This window comes from Heptranchias perlo, chromosome 6 (assembly GCF_035084215.1).
Source record: "Heptranchias perlo isolate sHepPer1 chromosome 6, sHepPer1.hap1, whole genome shotgun sequence".
Taxonomy (NCBI): Eukaryota; Metazoa; Chordata; class Chondrichthyes; order Hexanchiformes; family Hexanchidae; genus Heptranchias; species Heptranchias perlo.
Window position 1 is genome coordinate 12,400,578 of NC_090330.1, and position 25,104 is coordinate 12,425,681.

General features: G+C 41.2%; 1 protein-coding gene across 4 annotated transcripts in view; it reads left to right on the forward strand.

Moving 5' to 3' along the window:
• Positions 1-25,104, forward strand: part of tubgcp5 (tubulin gamma complex component 5) — a 58,845-nt gene that overhangs the window by 13,867 nt on the left and 19,874 nt on the right. For all 4 annotated transcript variants that reach the window (XM_067985770.1, XM_067985771.1, XM_067985772.1 and 1 more), the window contains exons 6-13: positions 2,033-2,168; positions 2,823-2,940; positions 3,798-3,887; positions 5,724-5,817; positions 12,008-12,254; positions 13,715-13,917; positions 15,495-15,610; positions 22,536-22,801. In XM_067985770.1, coding sequence (XP_067841871.1) covers positions 2,033-2,168; positions 2,823-2,940; positions 3,798-3,887; positions 5,724-5,817; positions 12,008-12,254; positions 13,715-13,917; positions 15,495-15,610; positions 22,536-22,801 — 1,270 coding nt within the window. The remainder of the gene's footprint in view (positions 1-2,032; positions 2,169-2,822; positions 2,941-3,797; positions 3,888-5,723; positions 5,818-12,007; positions 12,255-13,714; positions 13,918-15,494; positions 15,611-22,535; positions 22,802-25,104) is intronic.

A 25,104-nucleotide genomic window follows, 5' to 3' on the forward strand; every position in this document is an offset into this window, starting at 1 on the left:
AACTGTCTTTCCCACAGTCACAGAATCCATTTTGTTTAGTAGAGTCCATTTTGTTAGTAGTCAAGTGTTATGTTTAAGCTTTTAATTAGGGTTAGTCTGATCTACACAAAGCGCATTTCGGTGTGGTTTTAGGGCAATGACCGCCGCCATGCACACAATAGTCACTTCATCGTTGCCTTTAACCCGACAGCCCAAATTTTACGCTAACAGCCACAGTATTTATATGGCTGGTCCAGTTAAGTTTCTGGTCAATGGTGACCCCCAGGATGTTGATGGTGGGGGATTCGGCGATGGTAATGCCGTTGAATGTCAAGGGGAGGTGGTTAGACTCTCTCTTGTTGGAGATGGTCATTGCCTGGCACTTATCTGGCGCGAATGTTACTTGCCACTTATGAGCCCAAGCCTGGATGTTGTCCAGGTCTTGCTGCATGCGGGCTCGGACTGCTTCGTTATTTGAGGGGTTGCGAATGGAACTGAACACTGTGCAGTCATCAGCGAACATCCCCATTTCTGACCTTATGATGGAGGGAAGGTCATTGATGAAGCAGCTGAAGATGGTTGGGCCTAGGACACTGCCCTGAGGAACTCCTTCAGAGTATATTTCCCTCTCCACATCCCTTTAGCATATAAACTCATTAAATCGCCAAGGCGCACTTTGAGGAATTTAACCAGTCCACATACTCTACACTGTTGGCCACCATGTCACTGAATTTTGTTATGTTTGTTGGACCTCAACTTTGGGTTATTTTCCCGTGTGACTTTTTGAATTGTATATACTTTTAATCAGAAAGGTACTGACAGCACTGGTGAAATACTTGGCCTTATAAAATTCTATATTAAATTCGAAATATGATAACACTGGACTATCTATCCATTACCCTTTGTTTAAAGCTACAGGACATCAGCTTGTTTTATTCAAATATCTACTGAAATCCCATTTAATTGTATTGTTTCCATAGCAATGTAAACATTTAGAAAGATAATATGGCTTTCAAGTGTTTGCAATTTGCTTTTTTTGCTTTAGTTGCTTTATTTAGACTGGAGTTACATACATTTTTCATGCCTCTCTTAATGTTCTAAACACTTAATGCATGCATGCACCTCTTAAGTTTCCTTTCAATTTTGGATGGGGTCAGGGAAAAGAGTTTTTGTAACTTCCTCTCTTTATTCTCCCTCCCTCATGTGTTGCTAGATGTCCAAGTTCAAGGACTGGCATTAAAATGCTGTTTCTTCTAATAGACAATCTATTACTCAAGTGTTACAGATTCTCCTCTTGTGCTATTCTGTTTCAAATATCCTGATTTATTATGCGATCCAAAGCTCAGCTTCAAACCCCACATTCCATCCATCACCAAGGCCACTTTCTTCCACCTCTGCAGCATCACTCCTCTCTAATCCTGCCCAACCCCTAAAGCTGCTGAAACTTTTATCCATGCTTATGTTACCTGTAGACTCTTTCTCTAACATTCTCCTTGCTGGTCTCTCATCCTCCACCCTTCTTCAACTCCATTTTACCCAAAACTCAGCTGGCCGTATTCTGTCCTGCAACTAGGCTTGCTTATCCATCACTCCCATACTTGAGCTATACCAACACCCGACACATTGAATTTAAAATCCTTCGCCTCATCTTCAAATCTCTCCATGCCCTTGCTCTACCCGATGTCTGTAACTTCCACAGCGACATGTTCCCACCTTCCCACTATGGTCCGCTGACTCTGGCCGCCTATACATTCACCCCCCCCCCCCTTTCCTTTGCCTTACCATTAGTGGCAGAGATTTGAGCTGTCTCGGCTCTATTCTCTGGAACTGCTTCCCTAAACCCTTCCATTTAGCTGCTTCTCTCTCCAACTTTGGATGCCTTCAGAAAATCCATCATTTCAACCAAGCTTTTGGCCACTCTTGCATAGTTGTTTGGCATCCATCTTTGTTCTCTTTCTCTCTCTTTCCCACCCCCCTGCCCCCCACAAGGCACTTTGAGATGTTTTCTATGCTAAAGAACTATATAAATGTATTGTGTTTGTTTTCTTCTTAGGAGTGGTCTGAAGAAGAAAGTGAAGAGGAACTCCAAGAGTCTCTGAGCAGAGAAGATTCTGGTATTCAGGTTGACAAAACACCACCGGAAGAACAAGCACAAATCAAGAAAGCAGCACCACATGTCTCTTCGAAAGGTATGTTTTGTAAATATCTATCCTACAGGTCATGTACTGATCCTGTTGGGCTAAGTGCATGTAGAAACATACTCCTTGCCCAGTGACTTAGAAGGTAAATGCATAGCCGAATGAGGAACTGAGTCATACAGTTCAGGAAGGTCCGTGGTTTGGTCCCTAGTCTGTGCTGAGTTAGTTGAACTCAACCAGTACATCCTAGACTAGGGAGCTGGAAAAATAAGCTATAGTTCCCACTGTTGATTTTTATCCTTTAACCGCGATGGAAATTGCGAGTGTGGGCATTGGGGAAGGACAGGGTTGAGCTTGGCTGTGATTTCGCCTTGGTTGAATAACCTACTGGCTGTCATCATCTAGGCTCATGTATGAAAAATAGCTCCTTGGGAAATGTAGTAGAGAGCCCCTGACACTTGTGGATCCATATATTCAACAGAGAAAGGGAGATAATTGGGTGGGGGGGAAATGTCATTTGTATCATAAACGTGATTTCAACTGAGCTCTTCGAAGTATAGTTATGCTTTACAGTGATTGTGCAATTTGCTGTGTCTCTTTACTTGGAACGTATGCTGTTCTAAAGAATTATTATAGCTAGAGTATTTTAAATCAAAAAGTATTGGCTAAAAGGTGTGTCTCATATTGTCTTCCTTCTTCAACTAGTTGGTGAACCAGAAGCACGTTTGTGGCTGGAGCAACATGTGGTCAGCCAGTACTGGACAAACAAAGCATCCAAATTTAGTCACAGCTTTCACCTGCATTCCAACTTAGCTGCCGTCTGGTAAGAAAGCAGTTGTTAATGTTACTTAATAATCTATACCATGCAGCAAATTCCTGGGCAATCTATTACATAATAAAAGAATACTGACTTATAGTTGAGAGCGACGCAAGGGGTAATAATTCTGTTGAGTAGCTCAGACCCTCTTAAGGTGACAATAAGATCCATTATTAAGAATGTCTCAATGAATTGGATGTGCTCTGCTTTCCTGGAGCACCAGGCCTTAAACTATGGGCTGTGGGTTTTAGTTCACAACTGAGGTTCCAATTTCAGTTGTTGTGCTGTGAGCAAGCACAATGAGCTGGTAGGTACTATGCACATCACAAACTGTCATTTGGGTTATTCTTGTGCACTTCTCATTAGCTGGCTTCAGAGTAAAATTTTCAAAGGGCTGAAAGGCTTTTATCTGTTCCCCTCAGCCTATAGCTTGGAAGACAACTCAAGCTCCCAGTAGGCAAAGGTGCAGTCTGATGTAACCTTGAGCCTTATAGATCAGAAAATCTTGGATTCATCACATCTGTGCTGAGTTAATTGATCCCAGTGCCAGTAAAGGCACTACAAATGGCCTCTGCGCCCCTAAGTTAGGCAGGGGAAAATTTAGCCAGGATCCCAGCTGCTGCTGGAAAATACGTATCCAGGCTCATATGTGAAGGCCAGTTTGACTAATTAACCAGGAGGTTCCTCAAACCAATGGAACCATATTCTAGCTAAAGTCAACAGTTCAGAAGAGGAGGGACCGTGTTTAACAAAGGAAGTAACATTTTATTATGAGGTATAGGTTGTTCCACAGGTTCTTTGTTTTGCCTGAGAATAAGACTAGGTTTCCTATTTGACTGTAATTTCATAACTTTACTGTCTAGGGAGCAGCACTTGTACAATACTGATCCGCTATATTATTCAGATGAGCGAACATTTGTTACAGAAGCCCAGGTGATACGAGAAACATTGTGGTAAGTAACAGGAGGTTATTACTTTTGGAGGGTTTCATAAATACTCTAAACTTTATACATTTCTGCAAAAGGTTGTTCTTTTATTGATCTAGAATGCAAAACCTTGGCCCCGATATTTATGGGGAGGTGGGGAGGGAGCGGGGAGAATTCGTAATGACCGGGAAACCCGGAAATGTGGGCAACCAGGACCTCATTTAAATTTCTCATGAGATCGTTGATGGGTGGGGGGGGAGATCGGAGGTCGGGGTGAGTTCGTGGATGGAAGGCCGGGGAGATCGGGAGGTGGGGCATTGGATCGTGGGGAGGGAAGCAGGTTAGTTTGGGAGGCCGGGGGGGAAGCACTCCTGCTCCTCTTGGCCCACAAGCAGTGCTGGAAAGGCACTTATCTGCTGGATCTTGCCGTACTCGCCTCCATTCAGCTGCCAGGTTTTTCGAGTCACGGGAAACCCGGCCCGCAGCCGTTAAATTTAAAAGTCAAATAAAATTTGAGACTCGCAGCCTCATTAAAATATTTAAATTACTGACCTACCTCTGGAGGGCAGGTTGGGGTTGGGTTTTCGATTTTTGAAATTTTAACTCCCGCCCGTCCTAGGGGGTTAAAGTTCCCCCCCTTATTTATGTATTAATTTTGAGTTCACTTTCTAGAAATCTCATTGGCCAATAGTAATCACATGACCATTCTAAATGTTTATATCGCTTTTCAGCAATCTCATTGGTTGCTGGTAAGCACATGACCAATCTGATTATATTTCATCTTTGATCAGAAGGCTTGCCAGCAAACTCGGGTCAGTTGAGCTGAGGATTTGTTCGGTTTCAGTTAATATAATAATGGCAGCTAGCTACCTTCCACTACAGCTCTGGCGCAATGTTGTACTTTGCTTTAATACAGTGAAGGGGTGTGAGGTATTCGGGCCCCTTATTGCCCTTCTACATGTAGCTACAATGCCTCTACTGCCGTCACTAGCCACTGTGCCCGTGCACACTTCAGCTCCACGGGCAGCACAAGTTAAAGACATTTTGACGCGAGCAACTTGCTGCGCTCATCATCTGCTCTAGGTAGGGAGAGAGTTAGATCAGAAGTTAGCGTTAGAGAGAAAGAACAAACTTGCATTTATACAGTGTCTTTCATGACCTCATGATGTCTCAAAGTGCTTTATAGCTTATAAAGTACTTTTGAAGTGTAGTCACTGTTGTAATGTACGTGGCAACCAATTTGCACACAGCAAGGTCCCACAAACAGCTATGAGATAATATCCAGATAATCTGTTTTGGTGATGTTAGTTGAGGGATAAATATTATCCAGGACACTGGGGAGATCTCCCATGTCATGGGATCTTTTATGTCCACCTGAAGTGTCAGCTTAGATTATGTGCTCAAATCTCTGGAGTGGGACTTGAACTTTTTGACACGGCAAGCGTGCTACCACTGAGCCAAGGCTGATACCTATGCCAGAACTGACCAAAGGCACTGCAGCTGGAATGAAATAATTTTAAAACAAAATGGATAATGGAGAGAAAGAAACAAGGCAAGAACAAAATAAACTGAAGCACAAGAATGAAAAGTTGCAGGAGATTTGAATAAAATCAAAGAATGAACAGGCAAAAATTCTGAATGGGTGGGGATGTAAAGAAAAACAACACACAGGAAGCAAAAGATGAGTAAATATAAAAAGACACAAGAAAAAGTAAGTAACATTTTTACAACCAACTTAATTTTCACAGTCCTAATTTAGAGAGTCCTAATATTTTCTTGCATTTTTCACCATGAGCAATGTCACAGGATATCTACCAGTGGATTGTGAAATTTTTAACGTGCTAAGTTTCTTCTTGTATGCAGGTTGCTTTCAGGAGTTAATAAGCTTTTCATGTATACATTGCATGATGGAAAGATATCGGTGAGAAATGACATCATGGTGGCTCACCTCACCCAGGTAAGTAACTACTTCAAAGCGAAATTACAGGGCCATTCATTGAAAGTGCTCAATGTTTTGCCATGTTGCGTGTGAATATTTTGAGAAATCTTCTTCGAATAAGAGTCCCTCTAGTGCTGAGTGCATGAGATGACACTCAGATCATTCCCTGGAGGACATAAAAAATGTTGCATTCAATCTTATTGTTTTAGTGCTGGACTTCATAGCACTGTTTCTCCTCCAGTAAATTTATTCAAAATTGTAATTGCCTTTTAAAGATACAGAAAACATAAAATGAGAAGCAGCAATTTAAGGATCAGAAAGTGAGATCAAATAATCTGGGAAGTAAATTGTTCTTCGCAGTTTAGACTCGAGAGGCATGATTTTAGCTCTGAGCTGGGAACCCAGCGCTAACATAGATATTCATGTAGGGAATCCGGAAGCCAAATGAGTGCGTTGTAATCTATGATTGCAACTCAATTGAAGGTAAGTATTTGTGCTTCTGGGTTTCCCACACACCAGGCAGCCAGATTTACATGCTGGCTGGCTGCCTGTTGGAAGGGAAAGGAGCCGTGAATCGGAGGTGGTGGCAGTGGCGGCCGCCGCCCAGCGGCTTACAGTGGGGACTGATATTCCGGGGTTCTGATGCTTGGGGTTTAAAATTACCCCCAAGGTGACTTTGGCTGAACAGTTAGCCCTCCAGGCTGCAGCTTGTTCCTTACTAGTTGTGTAATTATACTTCCAAATGATGTAATCTCACTGGTCCTCATGCAGTGTGGTCAGATGATGGTCTAAAAATAATCTGATAGTTGGTTCCTTGTTGTGAAATATAATCTTCCAATCAGTGATCATAGAAGTGATATTTAAACTCGGCAAATAATGACCATGTCTGCATTTAGCACCTCAAATCATAGTTTATATTGTATATGCATGTAAACGAGCAAGCTAGCCCTGATTCAGCCTGACAAAAACTCAGTACTAGTACTAATCTTCCATATAGACAAAATCGGCTTTGAAAAGTCCCTTTTAGTACCATAACAATAGAACAAGATATTTTTATTTTTCTCTTCAATTCAGTCCTGTCTGAATTCTGCTCTTCTACTTATAACTACCAGAGGGCGCAATGTTGAAAGGCAAATTCAAAATATGTAGTGTTATGTATTGTGTATATCATTTACATGTGAGATCTATTAAGTACCCAGTTTTCTGTAATTCTTTTTTTTTTATTTATTTATTTATATATATATATGCCTTATCATGTCAATGCATATCAAACCTTTTGAAGTGCAGTGAATTATGAGGTAAATCTGTGTAAACTATTTGGACAAAAAATGTTACTAGTAGGTTTTGTGTTCATTGAATAAACTCAATTATGTTGTATCTATATTGAATCATAGAATGACACAGCACAGAAGGAGGCCGTTGGGCCCATCATGCCTATGCCGGCTCTTTGAAAGAGCTATCCGATTAGTCCCACTCCCCTGCTCTTTTCCCATAGCCCTGCAAATTTTTCCCCTTCAAGTATGTATCCAATTCCCTTTTGAAAGTTACTATTGAATCTGCTTCCACCACCCTTTCAGGCAGTGCATTCCAGATCATAACAACTAGCTGCGTAAAAAATGTTTTCCTCACATAGCCTCTGCTTCTTTTGCCAATCACCTTAAATCTGTGTTCTCTGATTACTGACCCATCTGCCACAGGAAACAGTTTCTCCTTATTTACTGTATCAAAACTCTTCATGATTTTTATCACCTCTATCAAGTCTCCCCTTAACCTTTGCTCTAAGGAGAACAACCTCAATTTCTCTATGTAACTGAAGTCTTTCATCCCGGGTACCATTCTAGTAAATCTCCTCTATATCTTTTCTAAGGCCTTGACATCCTTCCTAAAGTGTGGTGCCCAGAATTGGACACACCCCTCCAGCTGGGGCCTAACCAGTGTTTTATAGAGGTTTAGCATAACTTTGTTGCTCTTGTACTCTATGCCTCTGTTTATAAAGCCAAGGACCCCTTTTGCCTTTTTAACAGCCTTCTCAATTTGTTCTGCCACCTTCAAAGACTTATGTACGTATACCTTCCCCGGTCTCTCTGTTCCTGCATCCCCTTTAAAATTGTACCATTTAGTTTATATTGCCTCTCCTCATTCTAACCATCAAAATGAATCTCTTCACACTTCTCTGCGTTAAATTTCATCTGCCATTTGTCTGCCCATTTCACCAGTCTGCCTATGTCCTCCTGAAGTCTTTTTTTTTCGTTCGTTCATGGGATGTGGGCGTCATTGGCAAGGCCAGCATTTATTGCCCATCCCTAATTACCCTTGAGAAGGTGGTGGTGAGTCACCTCTTGAATCGCTGCAGTCTGTGTGGTGAAGGTTCTCCTCATTGTTACTATCCTCCTCACTGTTTATTACATTTCAGAGTTTTGTGTCATGTGCAAACTTTGAAGTTATACCCTGCATACCCAAGTCCAGGTCATTAATATATATCAAAAAGAGCAGTGGTCCCAACACTGACTGCTGCAGGACGTCACTGTGTACTTCCCTCCAGTGTGAAAAACAACCGTTGACACTATTCTCTGCTTTCTGTCCCTTAGCCAATTTCGAATCCACGTAGCCACTGCCCCTTTTATCCCCTTGGCTATAATTTTGCTGACGTCTATTATGTGTTACTTTATCAAACTTTTGAAAGTCCATATATACGTCGACTGCAGTACCTTCATCAACCCTCTGCGTTACTGCATCAAAGAACGCAATCAAGTTAGTTCAACACGATTTGCCGTTAACAAATCCATGCTGGCTTTCATTTATTAACCTATATTTTTCCAAGTGCCAATTAATTTTGTTCTGGATTAATGTCTCTAAAAGTTTCCCCACCTCATAAGTTAGGCTGACTGGCCTGTAATTGCCAAGTTTATCCCTCTCCCCTTTTTTGAACACGGGTGTAACATTGGCAATCCTCCAGTCTTCTGGCACCACTCCCATATCTAAGGAGGATTGGAAGATTTTGGCCAGAGCCTCAGCAACCTAGGATACATCCCATCCGGACTGGGTGACTTTTCTACTTTGAGCGCTACCAACCTTTTAAGTACCTCCTCTTTATCATTTTTTATCCTATCCAATTTCTCTACTGCCTTCCTCTTTACTGTGACATTGGCTGCATCTTTTTTAGTGAAGGCAGATGCAAAGTACTCATTTAGTACCTCAGCCATGCCCTCTGTCTCCACAAGAAGATCTCCTTTTTGGTCCCCAATCGGCCCCACCCTTCCTTTGACTACCCTTTTACTATTTATATGTTTACAAAAGACTTTTGGGTTTCCTTTTATGTTACCCACTGATCTATTCTCATACACTCTCTTGCCCCCCTTATTTTTATATACTTTTGTATTCAGCTTGGTTCTCTACTGAATTATGAACCCGACATTTATCATAAGCCTCAGTTTTCTGTTTCATTTCAATCTCTATATCTTTAGTCATCCAAGGATCTCTAGTTTTTGATGCCCTTCCTCTCCTCTTTAAAGGCCTCTCCCATAGCTCATTTATTGTTTTACCTGCCAAACTTTGATTCCAATCCACTTGGGCCAGATCCCTTTTCAACTCAATATAGGTTTTGAACTAAGTCCATTATTTGGTGGTAATGCATTCAGACTTAAGTGCCATTTCTTAGGAGTGACACTCGCTCATTTAGTTTAAAATTAACTTTGGCACACAAAGCCTGTACCACTCCATTGTATTTGTGCTTAGACTTTTTTTATTTGCCAATTGGCCATATTTTAATTTGGTTGGCTTGTAGGTTTGGAAAAAACTGTTCTTAGCATTTTGCCTCATGGTGGATAAATCGTATATCAGAGCACCAAGAGCTGTTAGAACCCACTGATTGAGACATATGCAAATTATCGGTAACATTAATTTGAAATTGATATGTGGCCAATGAAGGTCTATTGTACGCACCTAAGCAGCACGTGAAGACAAACCACTTGGATGATCCTCATGTGAGAAATGCAAAGTTATACATCAGGAATGGAAGAGAACAGTGGAAGTATAAAATAAATGTGAACAGTCTGGAGGAATCATAGAAAGGTTGCAGCACGGAAGGAGGCCATTCAGCCCATCGAGTCCGCGCCAGCTCTATGCAAGAGCAATCCAGCTAGTCCCATTCCCCTGCCCTATCCCCGTAACCCTGAAAATTTTTTACTTTCAAGTACTTATCTCGTTCCCTTTTGAAGGCCATGATTGAATCTGCCTCCACCACCCCCTCAGGGAGCACAATCCAGATTTTAACCGCTCGCTGTGTAAAAAAAAAGTTTTTCCTCATGTCACCTTTGGTTCTTTTGCCAATCACCTTAAATCTATGTCCTCTGGTTCTTGACCCTTCTGTCAATGGGAACAGTTTCTCTCTATCTACTCTGTCTAGACCCTTCATGATTTTGAATACCTCTATCAAATCTCCTCACAACCATCTCTGTTCCAAGGAGAACACCCCCAGCTTCTCCAGTCTATCCACATAACTAAAGTCCCTCATCCCTGGAATCATTCTAATAAATCTCTTCTGCACCTTCTCTAAGCCCTCCATATCTTTCCTTAAGTGCGGTGCCCAGAACTGGACACAATACTCCAGTTGTAGTCAAGTCAGTGTTTTATAAAGGTTCATCATGACTTCCATACTTTTGTACTCTATGCCTCTATTTATAAAGCCCAGGATCCCGTATGCTTTTTTTAACCACTTTCTCAACCTGCCCTGCTACCTTCAATGATTTGTGCACATTTACTCCCGGATATCTCTGTTCCTGTACCCCTTTTAGAGTTGTGCCCTCTGGTTTATGTTGCCTCTCCTCGTTCTTCCTACCGAAAAGTATCACTTCACATTTTTCTGCGTTAAATTTCATCTGCCACGTGTCCGCCCGTGCCACCAGCCTGTCTATATCCTCTTGAAGTCTATCACTATCCTCCTCACTGTTTACTACCCAAATGCCGCAAAAGAGGATTCTGGGGGGGTGTTTTAAACACTGGTAAACCATCAGTATAAAGAGCACTTGTGGTGAAAAGGGCAAATAGTACCTGAGGGTGGATAGCTCAAAGAATAGAGCACAGTAAGTGATGCCAAACTAGTCGTCTGCCTCACAGTTAAGTATTGTGTACCATTGTAGACACTGTGCCACTGGGGGGATCCTGGCCTTGCCCGGAGTAAAAAGGGCAGTAAAGCTGATAAATTGGATCGGGCACTTAGCTATGAAGAAAGAGTATGGATTTTAGGGAGGTGTATGCTGCCAAAAAGGTGGTTTAGAGGTGATCTTCTGTGTTTAATATCATGTAATGAATAGATAAACTGGATCTCAAATTGATGTTCAATATTAATAGAAGCTTCAGAACGAGGGGACATGGATTCAAGCTTAGATGAGAAAATTTGAATGCACGGCTAAGGTATGACTTCTTCATCCAGAAGGTGGTGAATATGCAGAATAGCGTAGCGATGGAGGCAGTGTAAGTGGAGAATGTTACAAACTTCAACAGTGATGTATACATTTTTGGCAGAAGGATATGAGAAAAAGTGGGGTAAGGAGTATGTTTTTTGTGATTGGATGGGGATGGTTTTTTTATGATCCTACACAATCCTATGTTCCTATGGATATTGGGACATATCTGTGCTGGGAGTGGGCTATTAAATATGTCTAGTGATGTGTCATGGGTGGCAACAATCTCCTGGAGATTGCTTGATTACCTTGTAGAATCGGGGAGGAATTTTCCAGAGTTTTTCCTGAAGCCTCAGTTTTTTTCCTGTTGTATTTGTCTCCCTGGAGAGTTGGCATTGCTAACGAATGGCGAGAGTGGTGCGTGCGATTGCACCATCTAATGGATAGGGGAGGATTGATGGTTCTGTGGTTTTTTTGTATGTTTGTATTAGTAGGAAGATTTGACTCTAGAAAGTACTTAACTGGTCACATTAATCATTTCTCTGAGTGTTTACTTATGAAGAGATATAAATACTCCATTTTGAGATTCTTTTGAGTACATTCTTATTCAAGCAGCTTAAGTTTTGTGGTGTGCCTTTAATCAAATAGGTGGACACGTTGGAAGTGTGCCTAAATATACAGGTCCTATTCTGAGTTTTCTGCTAATGAATCAGTAAATTGAAACAAGAGCGTAGCCAGAAAATGTAGGGATTGGGGTTGTGTGATTCCTCCAACAGTGGCTAAGCTCTTTTTTTCCTATTTTGCAGACTTGCCTGAGAGCAGTATTGGAACAGATCGCAGCATACGGACAGGTTGTGTTTAGACTACAGAAGTTCATGGATGATGTTATTGGGCACAGTTCTGAAAGTTGTCCACTTGGAGCCTTGCTCACATCTAGAAAGTTTACTGAACCCCCCTTTCGAACATACCAGTCTTTTGTGTGGGCCCTGCATAAATACTTCATTAACTTCAAGGAAGAACTTGCCAGCATTGAAAGGCGCATGATAACTAAAGGTAATTAAAATGTTGAAATTCTTAAAATACTTTCCTTGGCTTGCAATGCTTTTTTGAAAATAATTTTCCGTGTTACAATTCTTCTCCTACCACACTACCGAACTTCTGTGTAAAAGACTGGATGATTGTGGATGTGGGATTTCCTCATGTATATTAGGTGTCAGAATTGGAGAGGCAGCAGGAGGTGACCATTAGCAGAGCAGATGTCTCTCAAAATTGATACAGGAGCAGAGAAAAACTTAGACAAATTTTGCTGCAGTATAAAGATGAAAGTGACAGATTTCCCATAGCCAAGTGCATCATCAGCCCTGCTTCAGTTGGTGATAGTTTACTCTGCACTTAAACTACAGTGTACAAGTTGCAGAGTTCCAGGGGATGAAATTTTCACAACACGGAATTCTGTATGTAAGAAAACTAGTCTGAAGCTTTGGTACTGGTATTCTGACTTCTCCATTACTTTCAATGCTGCTTCATATTCAGCTAACAAAAAATTGGAAACAGATCTCTTATTCCTCCCCGCATATGTGGAATGCACTGATGTTTCCATGGTGTTCCATCTAGTAGACGTTCTTAGAATATCCCTGGCATCTATATTCAAATATAGGTAATTGCTAGAATTTAGATAGGGTCCTCCTCATTGAGAATCCATTGTTCTGCCAGTAGAGCTTATTGACTGATTTTTTTTTGAAGCTCATGTTCTATCTATCTTCTACGATCTGAAATCTTCCTCCTAAATGTTTTACCTTGCATATTGGTTCCAATAGTGGTTGCAGCCTGTACTCAGCTGTGCTGGAATTGCACTAAAATAGTTGTCATGAGAAGGAATAAGGATGCTGAACAGCTCAGTTATGTGACTCCACAGCTCGGGCAGCAAGCGTAATATCAAGGAGGTGGACAATGGACATACATTCTTTAAATACTAAATTGTTTAAAAATTATATTCTCCCCATTGTTCCCCTTCTTGTGGTTGTAGGTTTGGACTTCTATGGCATTTGTACAAGCGATCTGCCTGAATGAGTTGGTTAAACTTCCACAGGGTCAGCCAATGGTGCTCAGTGTCCAGTTGCTTTTGGATGAGGTGGGGGAGGGCTCTGCATAATGATGCAGTCAAACTCGCTGTCTGGCATTCAAACAGGAGCCTTTAAGTACTTTGTGTCCTGTGCAAATATAGTGCACCACTAGCTGGCCTTTAACCTTACAAACCAATGAGGGGTAACGTCTTTTGAAAAAACATTACAGGTTTGATGCTAATCATAATCTTAGTGTTGACTATTAAAATAATTTGTCATGGTTTCTACATCTCATTCATCTTATTGAAAATGATGCACATAAGAATTTATCCCTTGCTTTGTGTAGTTTGGTATGGTAACTTCATAACTACTTGCTGCTGGTAAAGGATTATGCATTTTGTTTCCTACAGTCCTGTCGCTTATTGCCTGTACTTACCTTTTCTTTTTAAGATGAGACGGTGACGCTAGCAGCGGTACTTGAGAAACTGGCTCCTCGATTGTCTCAACTTAAAATGCTTCACAGAGTATTCAGTACAGGAGTAGCAGAGGTTCCGCCTGATACTCCAAATGTAATCAGGGCTTCCCACTTGCTGAATACTCTGTATAAAGCTATTATTGAATATGACAGTGTAGGAGAAGCTGCTGAGCAGACGGTGAGTGCATCTTTTATCGTCTCAAAGCTAAGAAGCAATATTCAGTGTGTGGGGTTGGGGTGGAAACCTATTTTCTGTGAATAGTTTTAAAAGTTTAATCATTTACATAATTTTGCCTTTTTCCCTTTTTGTCCAATTTTCTCTTCCTTTCTTAAAAGTGGGTGACTCATGCTGGGTCATAGTCCGTAGGCAACAGTGGCTCTCTGGTACATCACCAAGTGGCTTTTCTTCAATTGTGAGAGTCTTCAATTCTGACCACGGTCCGAATGTGGCTCGGTGTCAAATTTTGTTTGAAAATTGCACCTGTGAAGCGCCTTGGGATGTTTTACTATGTTAGAGGCGCTATATAAATGCAAATTGTTGTTGAAAAATAACTGAAAACACCATTTATGGTAATTGTTTTCACCAGAAAAATGCAGTGAAATTCAGTGAACTCAGAATGGACTAAAGATCAAACATAGCACCTTTCTGATATGTATGCCTCAGTTATTATTCTGGAAATGATTACATAGATTACATAGGCTGTGAGTTAGCTGTGTGCCTGCATGAATGTCCAGCAACGCATCAAATTTAAATTCTCATCCTTGTGTTCAGATCTCTCCGTGGCCTCGCCCCTCCTTATCTCTGTGACCCCCTCCAGCCCTACAACCCTCCAAGAACTATGTTCCTCTAATTCTGGCCTCTTTATACATCCCCGATTTCCTTTGCCCCTCCAGGGGGGCCGTGTCTTCAGCTGCTTCAGCCCTAAGCGCTGGAATTCCCTCCCTAAACCTCTCTGCCTCTCTACCTCTTTCTTCTCCGTTAAGACGCTCCTTAAAACATACATCTGACCACGGTCCTAATGTGGCCCAGTGTCAAATTTTGTTTGAAAATTGCACCTGTGAAGCACCTTGGGCTATTTTACTATGTTAGAGGCACTATATAAATGCAAATTGTTTTTGTTAAAATAACTCAAAACACCATTTATGATAGTTGTTTTCACCAGAAAAATGCAAGCTACTTTAACACAATTGAGAAATTTTAATACTGAAATTAAATGCTCTGGGGTAATCTGACAACCGAGTCTATTTCAGTGTCAGTGCATCTCCTCACCCGGAGATTGATATAGGTTCACATCTACGGCTTCCCGTCTCGGTTGAAGCATTGGCAAGTGGAGGTGAGGTGCAGTACCTCAACGTTAGCAAAGTTAAAACTGAGGTTGATTTAACTCTGGTCACTCGTGGGTAGTTGCAAGGATTGAATAGTCGGAGATCTTTGACAGGGTGACCACTGTGCCCTATTGTTTAGGTAGATATTGCAAAATCATAGGTTACAGCACGGAAGGAAGCCATTCGGCCCATTGAGTCCGCGCCGAGAACAAAGCAACTGAGAAGGTGGTGATATTAAATGGTGACATTCAATGGTAACATTCCTCGAGTAGTGAGTTTTGAATCTTAGCCAAGTGGCTGGGAGGGAAAGAGTCATTGAGGAGAGGAAAGTTGATTCCCATAAGGATGGGAATAGAAATAGGGCCAAGAGAATTAATTGTGAGGCTAACTTCTTTATCTTGAGTTTTAACTGTCTTTAACTCTCTGCAGGTATCACTTCTTTTTTCTTTGTGGGTCGAAACTGTAAGGCCATATCTCGAAATTGTGGATGAGTGGATAGTACATGGAAATCTGTTTGACCCTGCAAAAGAATTCATTATCCAAAGGTACTATAATAAAATTATGAATTTCTATTGATTATTGGGCTATCCTGTGGGCACTGTGTGACATTATATTGGTCAAGGTTAATGGTATAGCTTCGCTGATGGCTTGGTGGGTAATTGTGTGGTGCTGAACTATACAGGTCTCTGCTTCAGTCCCCAGTCTGTGGTGAGTTAGCTAATCTTAACCAAGGTGACAGTGGTGATGCTACAGTTGGCCAGAACAGCCCTGAGCTAGGACTGGGAAAATCTACCACAGAACTTGCTCCTGATCGTTATTTAGTAGTCTATGTCTGGATGTTGATTGAGCTTCAGTTTGGGAGTCAGCTGTAATGATGCCCCCATGATTGACTAGCTTGGTAAATTTAGGATTGATATTGCAAAATTGTTTACATAAGGAATGATTAGTGCATGGAATGGACTTCTGGGTAGAGTGGTGGGAGTGTAAACTCTGGAATCATTTAAGAGGAAAAATCAAATGCCTTTTGTGGTATGTATCAATGATTTAGACTGAAATGTAGGGGGGCATAATTAAGAAGTTTGCAGATGATACGAAAGTTGGCTGTTGATAGTGAGAAAGAAAGCTGTAGACAGCAGGAAGATATCAATGGACTGGTCAGGTGGGCAGAAAAGTGGCAAATGGAATTCAATCCGGAGGAGTGTGAGGTAATGCAATAAATGGAAGGATACTGAGAAGTGTAGAGGAACAGAGGGACCTTGGAGTGCATGTCCACAGATCCCTGAACGTAGCAGGAGAGGTAGATAAGGTGGTTAGGAAGTCATACGGGATACTTGCCTTTATTAGCCGAGGCATAGAATATAAGAGCAGGGAGGTTATGCTGGAACTGTATAAAACACTAGTTAGACCACAGCTGGAGTACTGCATACAGTCCTGGATACCATATCACAGGAAAGATGTGATTGCACTTGAGAGGGTACAGAGGAGATTTTCATGGATGTTGCCAGGACTGGAAAATTTTAGCTATGAGGAAAGATTGGATAGGCTGGGGTTATTTTCTTTGGAACAGAGGAGCTGAGGGGAGATTTAATTGAGATGTATAAAATTATGAGGGGCCTAGATAGACTGGACAGGAAGGACCTATTTCCCTTAGTAGAAAGGTCAATAACCAGGGGATGTAGATTTAAAGTAACTGGTAGAAGAATTAGAGGGGAGTTGAGAAATTTTTTCACCCAGAGGGTGGTAGGGGTCTGGAACTCACTGCCTGAAAGGGGGTAGAGGCAGAAACCCTCATCGCATTTCAAAAGTACTTGGGTATGCACTTGAAGTGCCGTAACCTACAAAGCTACGGACCAAGAGCTAGAAAGTGGGATTAGGCTGGATAGCTCTTTTTCAGCCACACAGACATGATGGGGCCGAATGGCCTCCTTCTGTGCCATAAATTTCTATTAAAGGGTTTTTCTGGATGGTTAATTTCATCCTGGCCTTCCTTATCTATATTTATCTTGTGTAAGGTAAAGAAAGGGAAAAGTAAGCTTTAAAAAAATTGTGGTGTGCACCCCTGACAGTGTGTAGCTGAGTTAGTTGATCTCAACTGGGGCAGTGATGGGGTGCTGCGTTGTCTTCAGTGCCCCTGGGTTAGAAAGGAGAAAGTTATCCGAGATTCCTGCTCATGATCGCTGCCCAGTGACCTTTGCTGGAAGTGTGTGTGGACATCAGATGAGGACAGGATTGGCCTTTATTGTGATGCTCCCACAGTTGAATAGCTTACTGAGCGCACACATAAAGAATGCCTATATGGTGAGTACTGAAGAGTGCTTGGTGACCATGGAACTGTACCATAGCTGTCATTAACACCACCCCCCATCTTTCTGGAAGTGCAAGCTATTGTTGGGTGAGAATAGGTTTGGGACTCACTGCGCTACCTCCTATAGCCGAACTGTTGCCAAAACTTATTGTCATTGTTGAGACAGGAATAATGTTCTCTTGGGCAAGATATGAGAAGGTGACTGGCACTTGTCAAACTGTATGTAAAAAAAAAAGCCCAACAAGAGAGGAATCACTGCTGGATCTAGTAATGGGAAATGAACCAGAACAGATAAGAGAAGTAAGTGTAGGAGAACATCTAGGCAATAGCGATCACAACATAATAAGGTTTAAGATAAAGATTGAGAAGGACATAAGCAAGACAAAGACCAAAGTAATAAATTGGAAAAAAGCTGATTTTCAGAGGATGAGGTTGGAACTAGGGAAAATAAACTCAAAGTTTACTGATAAACAAAGAAATAGAACAACAGTGGGAAACATTTAAAACGGCGATCAATAGAGTCCAGGAGAAATATATCCCACTAAAAAGTAAGAACAAACTAGCCAGTAATCTTGCACCATGGATGAATAAAGAAATACAGACAAAATTGAAACTAAAGAAAAAGGCATACATTAAGTACATAGACAATAAAGGAGAGGATGACAAAAGGGAATACGAAAATGTTCGGAAAGAAGTTTAAAAAAAACAATTAGGAAGGCAAAGAGAAACTATGAAACTAAATGGGTTGGTCAGATGGGCGGAACAGTGGCAAATGGAATTTAACCCGGAAAAGTGCGAGGTGATGCACTTTGGAGGGACTAACAAGGCAAGGGAATACACAATGAATGGGAGGACCCTAGGCAAGACAGAGGGTCAGAGGGATCTTGGTGTGCAAGTTCACAGATCCCTGAAGGCGGCGGAACAGGTAGATAAGGTGGTAAAGAAGGCATATGGGATACTTGCCTTTATTAGCCGAGGCATAGAATATAAGAGCAAGGAGGTTATGATGGAGCTGTATAAAACACTGGTTAGGCCACAGCTGGAGTACTGTGTGCAGTTCTGGTCGCCACACTACAGGAAGGATGTGATCGCTTTGGAGAGGGTGCAGAGGAGATTCACCAGGATGTTACCAGGGCTGGAGCGCTTCAGCTATGATGAGAGACTGGGAAGATTGGGTTTGTTTTCCTTGGAGCAGAGGAGGCTGAGGGGGGACATGATTGAGATGTACAAAATTATGAGGGGCACAGATAGGATGGATACTAAGGAGCTTTTTCCCTTCGTTGAGGGTTCTATAACAAGGGGACATAGATTCAAGGTAAAAGGCGGGAGGTTTAGAGGGGATTTGAGAAAGAACTTTTTCACCCAGAGGGTGGTTGGAGTCTGGAACTCACTGCCTGAAAGGGTTGTGGAGGCAGGAACCCTCACAACATTCAAGAAGCATTTGGATGAGCACTTGAAATGCCATAGCATACAAGGCGACGGACCAAATGCTGGAATATGGGATTAGAGTAGACAGGGCTTGATGGCCGGCGCGGACACGATGGGCCGAAGGGCCTCTATCCGTGCCATATAACTCTATGACTCTAAATTATCAAGGAATATAAAAAGAAATAATAAAGTATTCTACAAACACATAAATAACAAAAGAAAAATCAGGATAGGGATAGGGCTTCTAAGGGATACACACGATAAACTCACAGGCAATGACAACGAAATGGCAGAAATGTTAAATAATTACTTAGTCTCCCTGGTAAATATTGAGGCAAACATGATGGGCACGACATTAGAAGAAGAGATCAAAAAAGATATAAAGACATTTAAGATAGAAAGGGGGGAGATAATTAATAAATTGATCAAACTTAGAGGGGATAAAAGCCCTGGTCTGGATGGATTGCATCCGTGCATATTAAAAGATGTTAGGGAAGAGATAGCAGAGGCACTATTACATATATATAAAATTCATTCGAAAAGGCAATAGTGCCAGAGGACTGGCAGACAGCTAATGTGAGTCCTATATTTAAAAAGGGAGATAGAACAAGTCCAGGGAACTATAGACCAATTAGCTTAACGTCAGTGGTAGGAAAGATAATAGATGTAATAGAAAAACATCTAGAAACCGAAAACATAATAAAGAATAGTCAGCACGGATTCAAAAGGGAAGGTCATGCTTAACCAACCTTATTGAATTCTTTGAAGAAGTAACAGAAAGGATAGACAAGGGTAATACTGTAGATGTAATATATTTGGATTTTCAAAAGGCCTTCGATAAGGCATAGTAGACTACAGTCAGAGTATTTGGAGTCGGGGACAAGTAGCAGAATGGATAGCAAGCTGGCTACAAAACAGAAAACAGAGAGTAGGGGTTAAAGATAGTTACTCAGACTGGCAAAAGGTGGGAAGTGATGTTCCACAAGGATCGATGCTGGGACCACTGTTGTTCACCTTTTACATAAACGATTTGGACTCGGGAATCGGAAGCACAATTTCAAAATTTGTAGATGACACCAATTTGGGGGTATAGTTAATACCGAGGAGGACTGCGACAAAATACAGGAAGACATTAATAAACTTGCAGAATGGGTGTTTAATTGACAAATGAATTTCAATATAGGTAAGTGTGAGGTATTACATTTTGGTAGGAAGAATAAGGGGGCCACATACTGCTTGGATCATAGTCTAAATGGGGTTGGGGAGCAGAGGGATCTGTGGGTACAGATACACAAGTCACTAAAAGTAGCGATAAGGCCATTAAAAAAAAAAGAAACAAACCAAGCAGTGGGGTTCATTTCTAGAGGGTTAGAATTGAAAAGCAGAGAAGTTATGTTAAACTTGTATAGAACCTTGGTTCGATCACACTTGGAGCACTGTGAACAGTTCCTGTCTCCATATTATAAGAAAGATATAGAGGCACTGGAGATGGTGCAAAAAAGATTTACCAGATGATACCAGAACTGAGAGGTTATATCTATCAGGAAAGATCGAGTAGGATGGGGCTCTTTTCTCTAGAAAAGAGAAGGCTGGAGGTGACCTGATAGGTCTTTAAGATTATGAAAAGGTTTGATAGGGTAGATGTAGAGAAGATGTTTCCACTTGTGGGGGAGACCAGAATTAGGGGCCATAAATATAAAATAGTCACTAATAAAACCAGTAGGGAATTCGAGAGAAACTTCTTCACCCAGAGAGTGGTTAGAATATGGAACTCGCTACCACAAGGAGTAGTTGAGGTGACTAGCATAGATGCATTTAAGGGGAAGCTAGATAAACACATGAGGGAGAAAGGAATAAAAGGATATGTAGATGGGGTTAGATGAAGTAGAGAGGGAAGAGGCTCGTGTGGAGCATAAACACCGGCATGGACCTGTTAGTCCAAATGGCCTGTTTTTGTGCTGTACATTCTATGTAATTCTATTTCAGCTAGGATTCAATGCTTTCTGGAGAGGAAATGAGAAAATTGGCAAGAGTAAAGACACTGAAGTTTTAAAACAAAAAGCAAATTTAGAATGCTAATTAATGCAAATGATTAAAAAGGTTAATGTACAGTTAAAAAATAAACACAAATATAGTACATATATTTGCAGACATTAAAAGGCCATTTTATTGTGAAAGGAAACTGAATAAATTAGATGTCCTTCCCTTTCCATTCTTCTCCCCACCCCCCCAAAAAAAGCCTTGCATGCTTCGTGGTTCAGGCAGCTTCAGCTTTGTTCACTTCCTGATTTCCACCGCCACTGAACTGGCTGACACTGCCTGCAGCTGATTTTCAGAAACCCCAGCAATTATTAAACAAATTGGAGAAGGGTTAGAAGTCATGTACCCCAGGGGTCATTGCTGGGCCCACTTTTGTTCACATAGCATATATAGATTTGGATTTAAACATGTGGAATACAATGTTGAAATTTGCTGATGATACAAAGGCACAAAAGTAGAGGGTTTGACAAACACTGAGGAGGATTTTAAAAGGAAGTTATGGACAGGATAGTGGAATAGACAAGCAGGTGGCAAATGCAATTTAATGTGGAGCATTGTGAGGTAATATATTTTGCAAAGGGAAACAAGGAATGGGAATACACACAAAGGAAAGATGCTGTAGGGTGTGAGTGAACAGCAACACCGAGGTATTCAAATACATAACTCCTTGGAAGTATGAGCACATCTAGATGGAGGTATAAAAAAAAGCCAGTAGCATTTTGGGTTTTATAAATAAGGTGATAAGTGTACAACTGTAAAGAGGTAATGATAAATTTGTACACGACAATGATTAGGCTGCAGTTAAGAGTACTGTGTGCAGTTTTGTGCACCCCTTATAGAAAGGACATTAAAGCCATAGAGAGCACACAGCGTAGACTCCCAGAATGATTCGAAGGATGGGAAACTATAAGAGATACTTGAGATACTGGGGCTATTTCCACTGGCAGAGAAGGCTAGGTTTTTAAAATTATGAAGGGTTTTGATGGGGTGAATAGAGAAAGACTATTACCTCTGGTTGAGGAATCAGTGACAAAAATGTCACTAAGACAGTGAGGAGAGAGATTAGCACAAATTCCTTACACAGAGAGATGGTGGAGCATGGAATAATTTGCCACAGGGAGCAGTTGAAGCAGCGACCATTGCCTCTTTTAAGGAAAATTTGGATGAATATTTGAAGCAGAGCAAGATACAGGGCTATGGGGAATTTGCAGGGCTGTGATATTAGTTTTGAATTGCTCTGGTAAAGAGCTGGTACAGACATGCATGAATGGCCTCATTCTGTGCAGTAACTTCTATAGTTCTAAGTGAAATTTAAAATCATCTAATGCTTAGTTAACACAATTTCAATGCACTGCATTTGGCCAATGCACAAAAGTCCTTCTTGCTGGGACATTACAAATTTTAAGTTACTCATATCAGTTGTGCTACAACCATCTGCAGCATGTTAGATGCATGCTTACTGAAGGGTGATGGTGTTATAATCAGGGATAAATACACAGAGCAATGTCTTTGCCTCCTATTTACTGGTATTTGGCAAATGATGAGGGTCGGGTTACAACAGGGTATAAATAATATTGCAGGAAATCTATTTAACTTAATATTGTACTAATCAAGGATTCTATGAAGTGGCAATAAAGCACAGGAGCTCTGTCTTTAAAAACACTACGTATTTGTATTTTTGTTATTTTGCATGCTAGAAACAAGGATGTCCCAGTGAATCACAGGGATTTCTGGCATTCTACTTGTACATTGTACAGCGTGTCTGAAAAGACTGGGATTGATGAAAATATAGGTGATGATGCAGGCAACATCGATCAAGGAAACTCCAGTAAACAGCACACAATGGTTTCCTTTCTGAAGCCAGTGCTAAAGCAGATTATTATGGCTGGCAAGTCAATGCAGCTGCTTCAGAACCTGGAGAGCAAGGACAACCAAGGACTCCCAATGCAAAACACTCACCGAGGTAAGGAAAAATAACTGTAGTGGTATAACACTGTTGCATCTGAATAAATGTTCTGGTCTCAGTTTCAGTTGCAGTCATTTCAGAATTATAACACACAATTTTGAGAATTGGTGATATGCAAACTTCAAGGGAACACTATTTGGTGACATTAGCCAAAATTGTAATTATGCCATTAATAATTTGTTCCAATTTTTATGAAAGGACTTTTTATTGAAAGAAGTCGTGCTGTGACAACCGCATGTACTTTTCTATGTGGATCAACTCGGAGAATCACTAGCCATCTGCAGTCTGACCTGATTTCCTGGGCAACACATGATACAAAGAAAGAAACTATTTTAACCTCTGTTTTTATATACCGAATCTGTCATTGCTCCTGACCCAAAATTGGATGACTTGCAGTTCTTTGTTAAACTTGGGGGTGGGGGAAAGATAAAGAGAAATTGAGTTGTAAGTTTTTAAATGGCCTAATGAATTAACCCCATCTTGTGGTTTTTGATACTGTTTCTGCTTTTAGAAATGATGTTGCCCAGTACAGGAACAACAAGGGAATTGACGTTATTGTACTATCCAGTCATCACTAATTTGTCTTTAATAATTCAAGTTATTCACTTCTTCCCAAATCAGATTAATAAGATTCCTTTTCCTGACTATATTGAATTGTGTATCCTTAAGCACTAATTTATTCTCTCGGTGCCAATTCATAAAACTTGAAAGAGCTGCAACTTATTCTTGGACAGATCTTGAAGCCTCAGCTCTGTTGTTTTGCTCATACTCAGCTGTTTGCCTCACGCCAGATAACGCTTGCTGATGATTGTGAGCAGGTTGTCACTGTGAATAGATTTTTGCTGCATTTTCTGTCTTCTGCAGTATAATGCAGCACTAATTAGGACACTTGGCATTATCTGTCAGCGATTTTGTTCTTATTACATTATTATGTACCAGCTAAATTCTTCGTCGGCTGCTACACATCATCCCTTTGCACAGTATGTTATAAAGGCCCCTGTCTTGTGTGAGATTACATTTAAAAAATTTTTTTTTAAATGTAATTTGTGTAAAGCTACACAGTTGAGAGTATCCAGTACAACTCGGGCGGGCCCACTAATCAGCCCGTGCAAATCCTATAGATTGGCCTGCATTACTGCAGCGATAGCATACTCACCTTTTGAGTCGGAAGGTGTTGCGTTCGAGCTCTACTCCAGACAGCCCCAGCGAGTGGAGGCGAGAGTTCCGGTCACTGATTGCTGGGTTGACATCTAGCGGCATACTCGGCTCGGATGGGAGTTGAGTGGACACTCCCATCGTAGTCCCAGTAAGGAGGAGATCAGAGCTCCGGCATCTGAAACTAAAATCAGGCAGTTTCCTTAACGTGTGGCTGATGCGCACTGCCAGCTTTACGCACGGAAGGCAAGTTGAAAATGTACCCCTTTATATTTAAAAATAATTTACAAATGATTAGTTTAAGCTATGATCTTTTATTATTCTGTCTGCTTGAGGAGTGGGATAAAAGGCCCTATTGTAAATATATAATTGTTAAATCACTGTCAGATTATTCACTTGTTCATGGTTAGTTTAATAAATTCACTTGATATTGTAAACTTTAACTGAGGTCTGATGTTATACCCTGCCACTTTTGAAGACTGAAGTAAGATCTTATTGAGGGAGAAGTTAGATCCATACCTAAAAGCAACTACAAATAGGGTTTGCTGTTCATTCTCTTGACCATGTTACCAAAAGCTTATCTAGATCTCAAGATAAGGATAGACTGTTAAGGTATGCGGAGTTGGGATGCACCCACGTGAGTGATCAAAGACACCAGAGCCAAAATAATTTAGGGTAAGAAAGTTTAAAATGAGACACAAATGCAACAGTCATTTCGCCCCCTGCTCTACTGATGGGTCAGACAATTCATTCTGGGGCCTTTGCCTGTGCTGGTTTTGATCTGGGTATTGGAGGCTCAAGCTAGTGACCTGGGTGACTCCTATGTGTTTCTTCCCCTTCCCCCCCCCCACCCCCACCCCTCCCCACCACCACCATTCCATCCCTGTGGAAAAACAACAGGCATCCACTTCGTGCACCCCCAATGGTACTGGAGTTGCAAGTGTGAACTCTGGTTCCATGATGCAGACCCTGGTAGACCACATTCTATGTAATCCAGAAGTGAGGTTTTGTACTGGTATATTTTATGTCTTGGTAGTTTGTATTGCAAATCATACATTTATGATGTGTTCTCTAGTGGACTACTGCTGATATAGGGTTAATGTATAGATGGGTGTGTGTGCTTCTTCTAAAATGGGTAGCTAGGA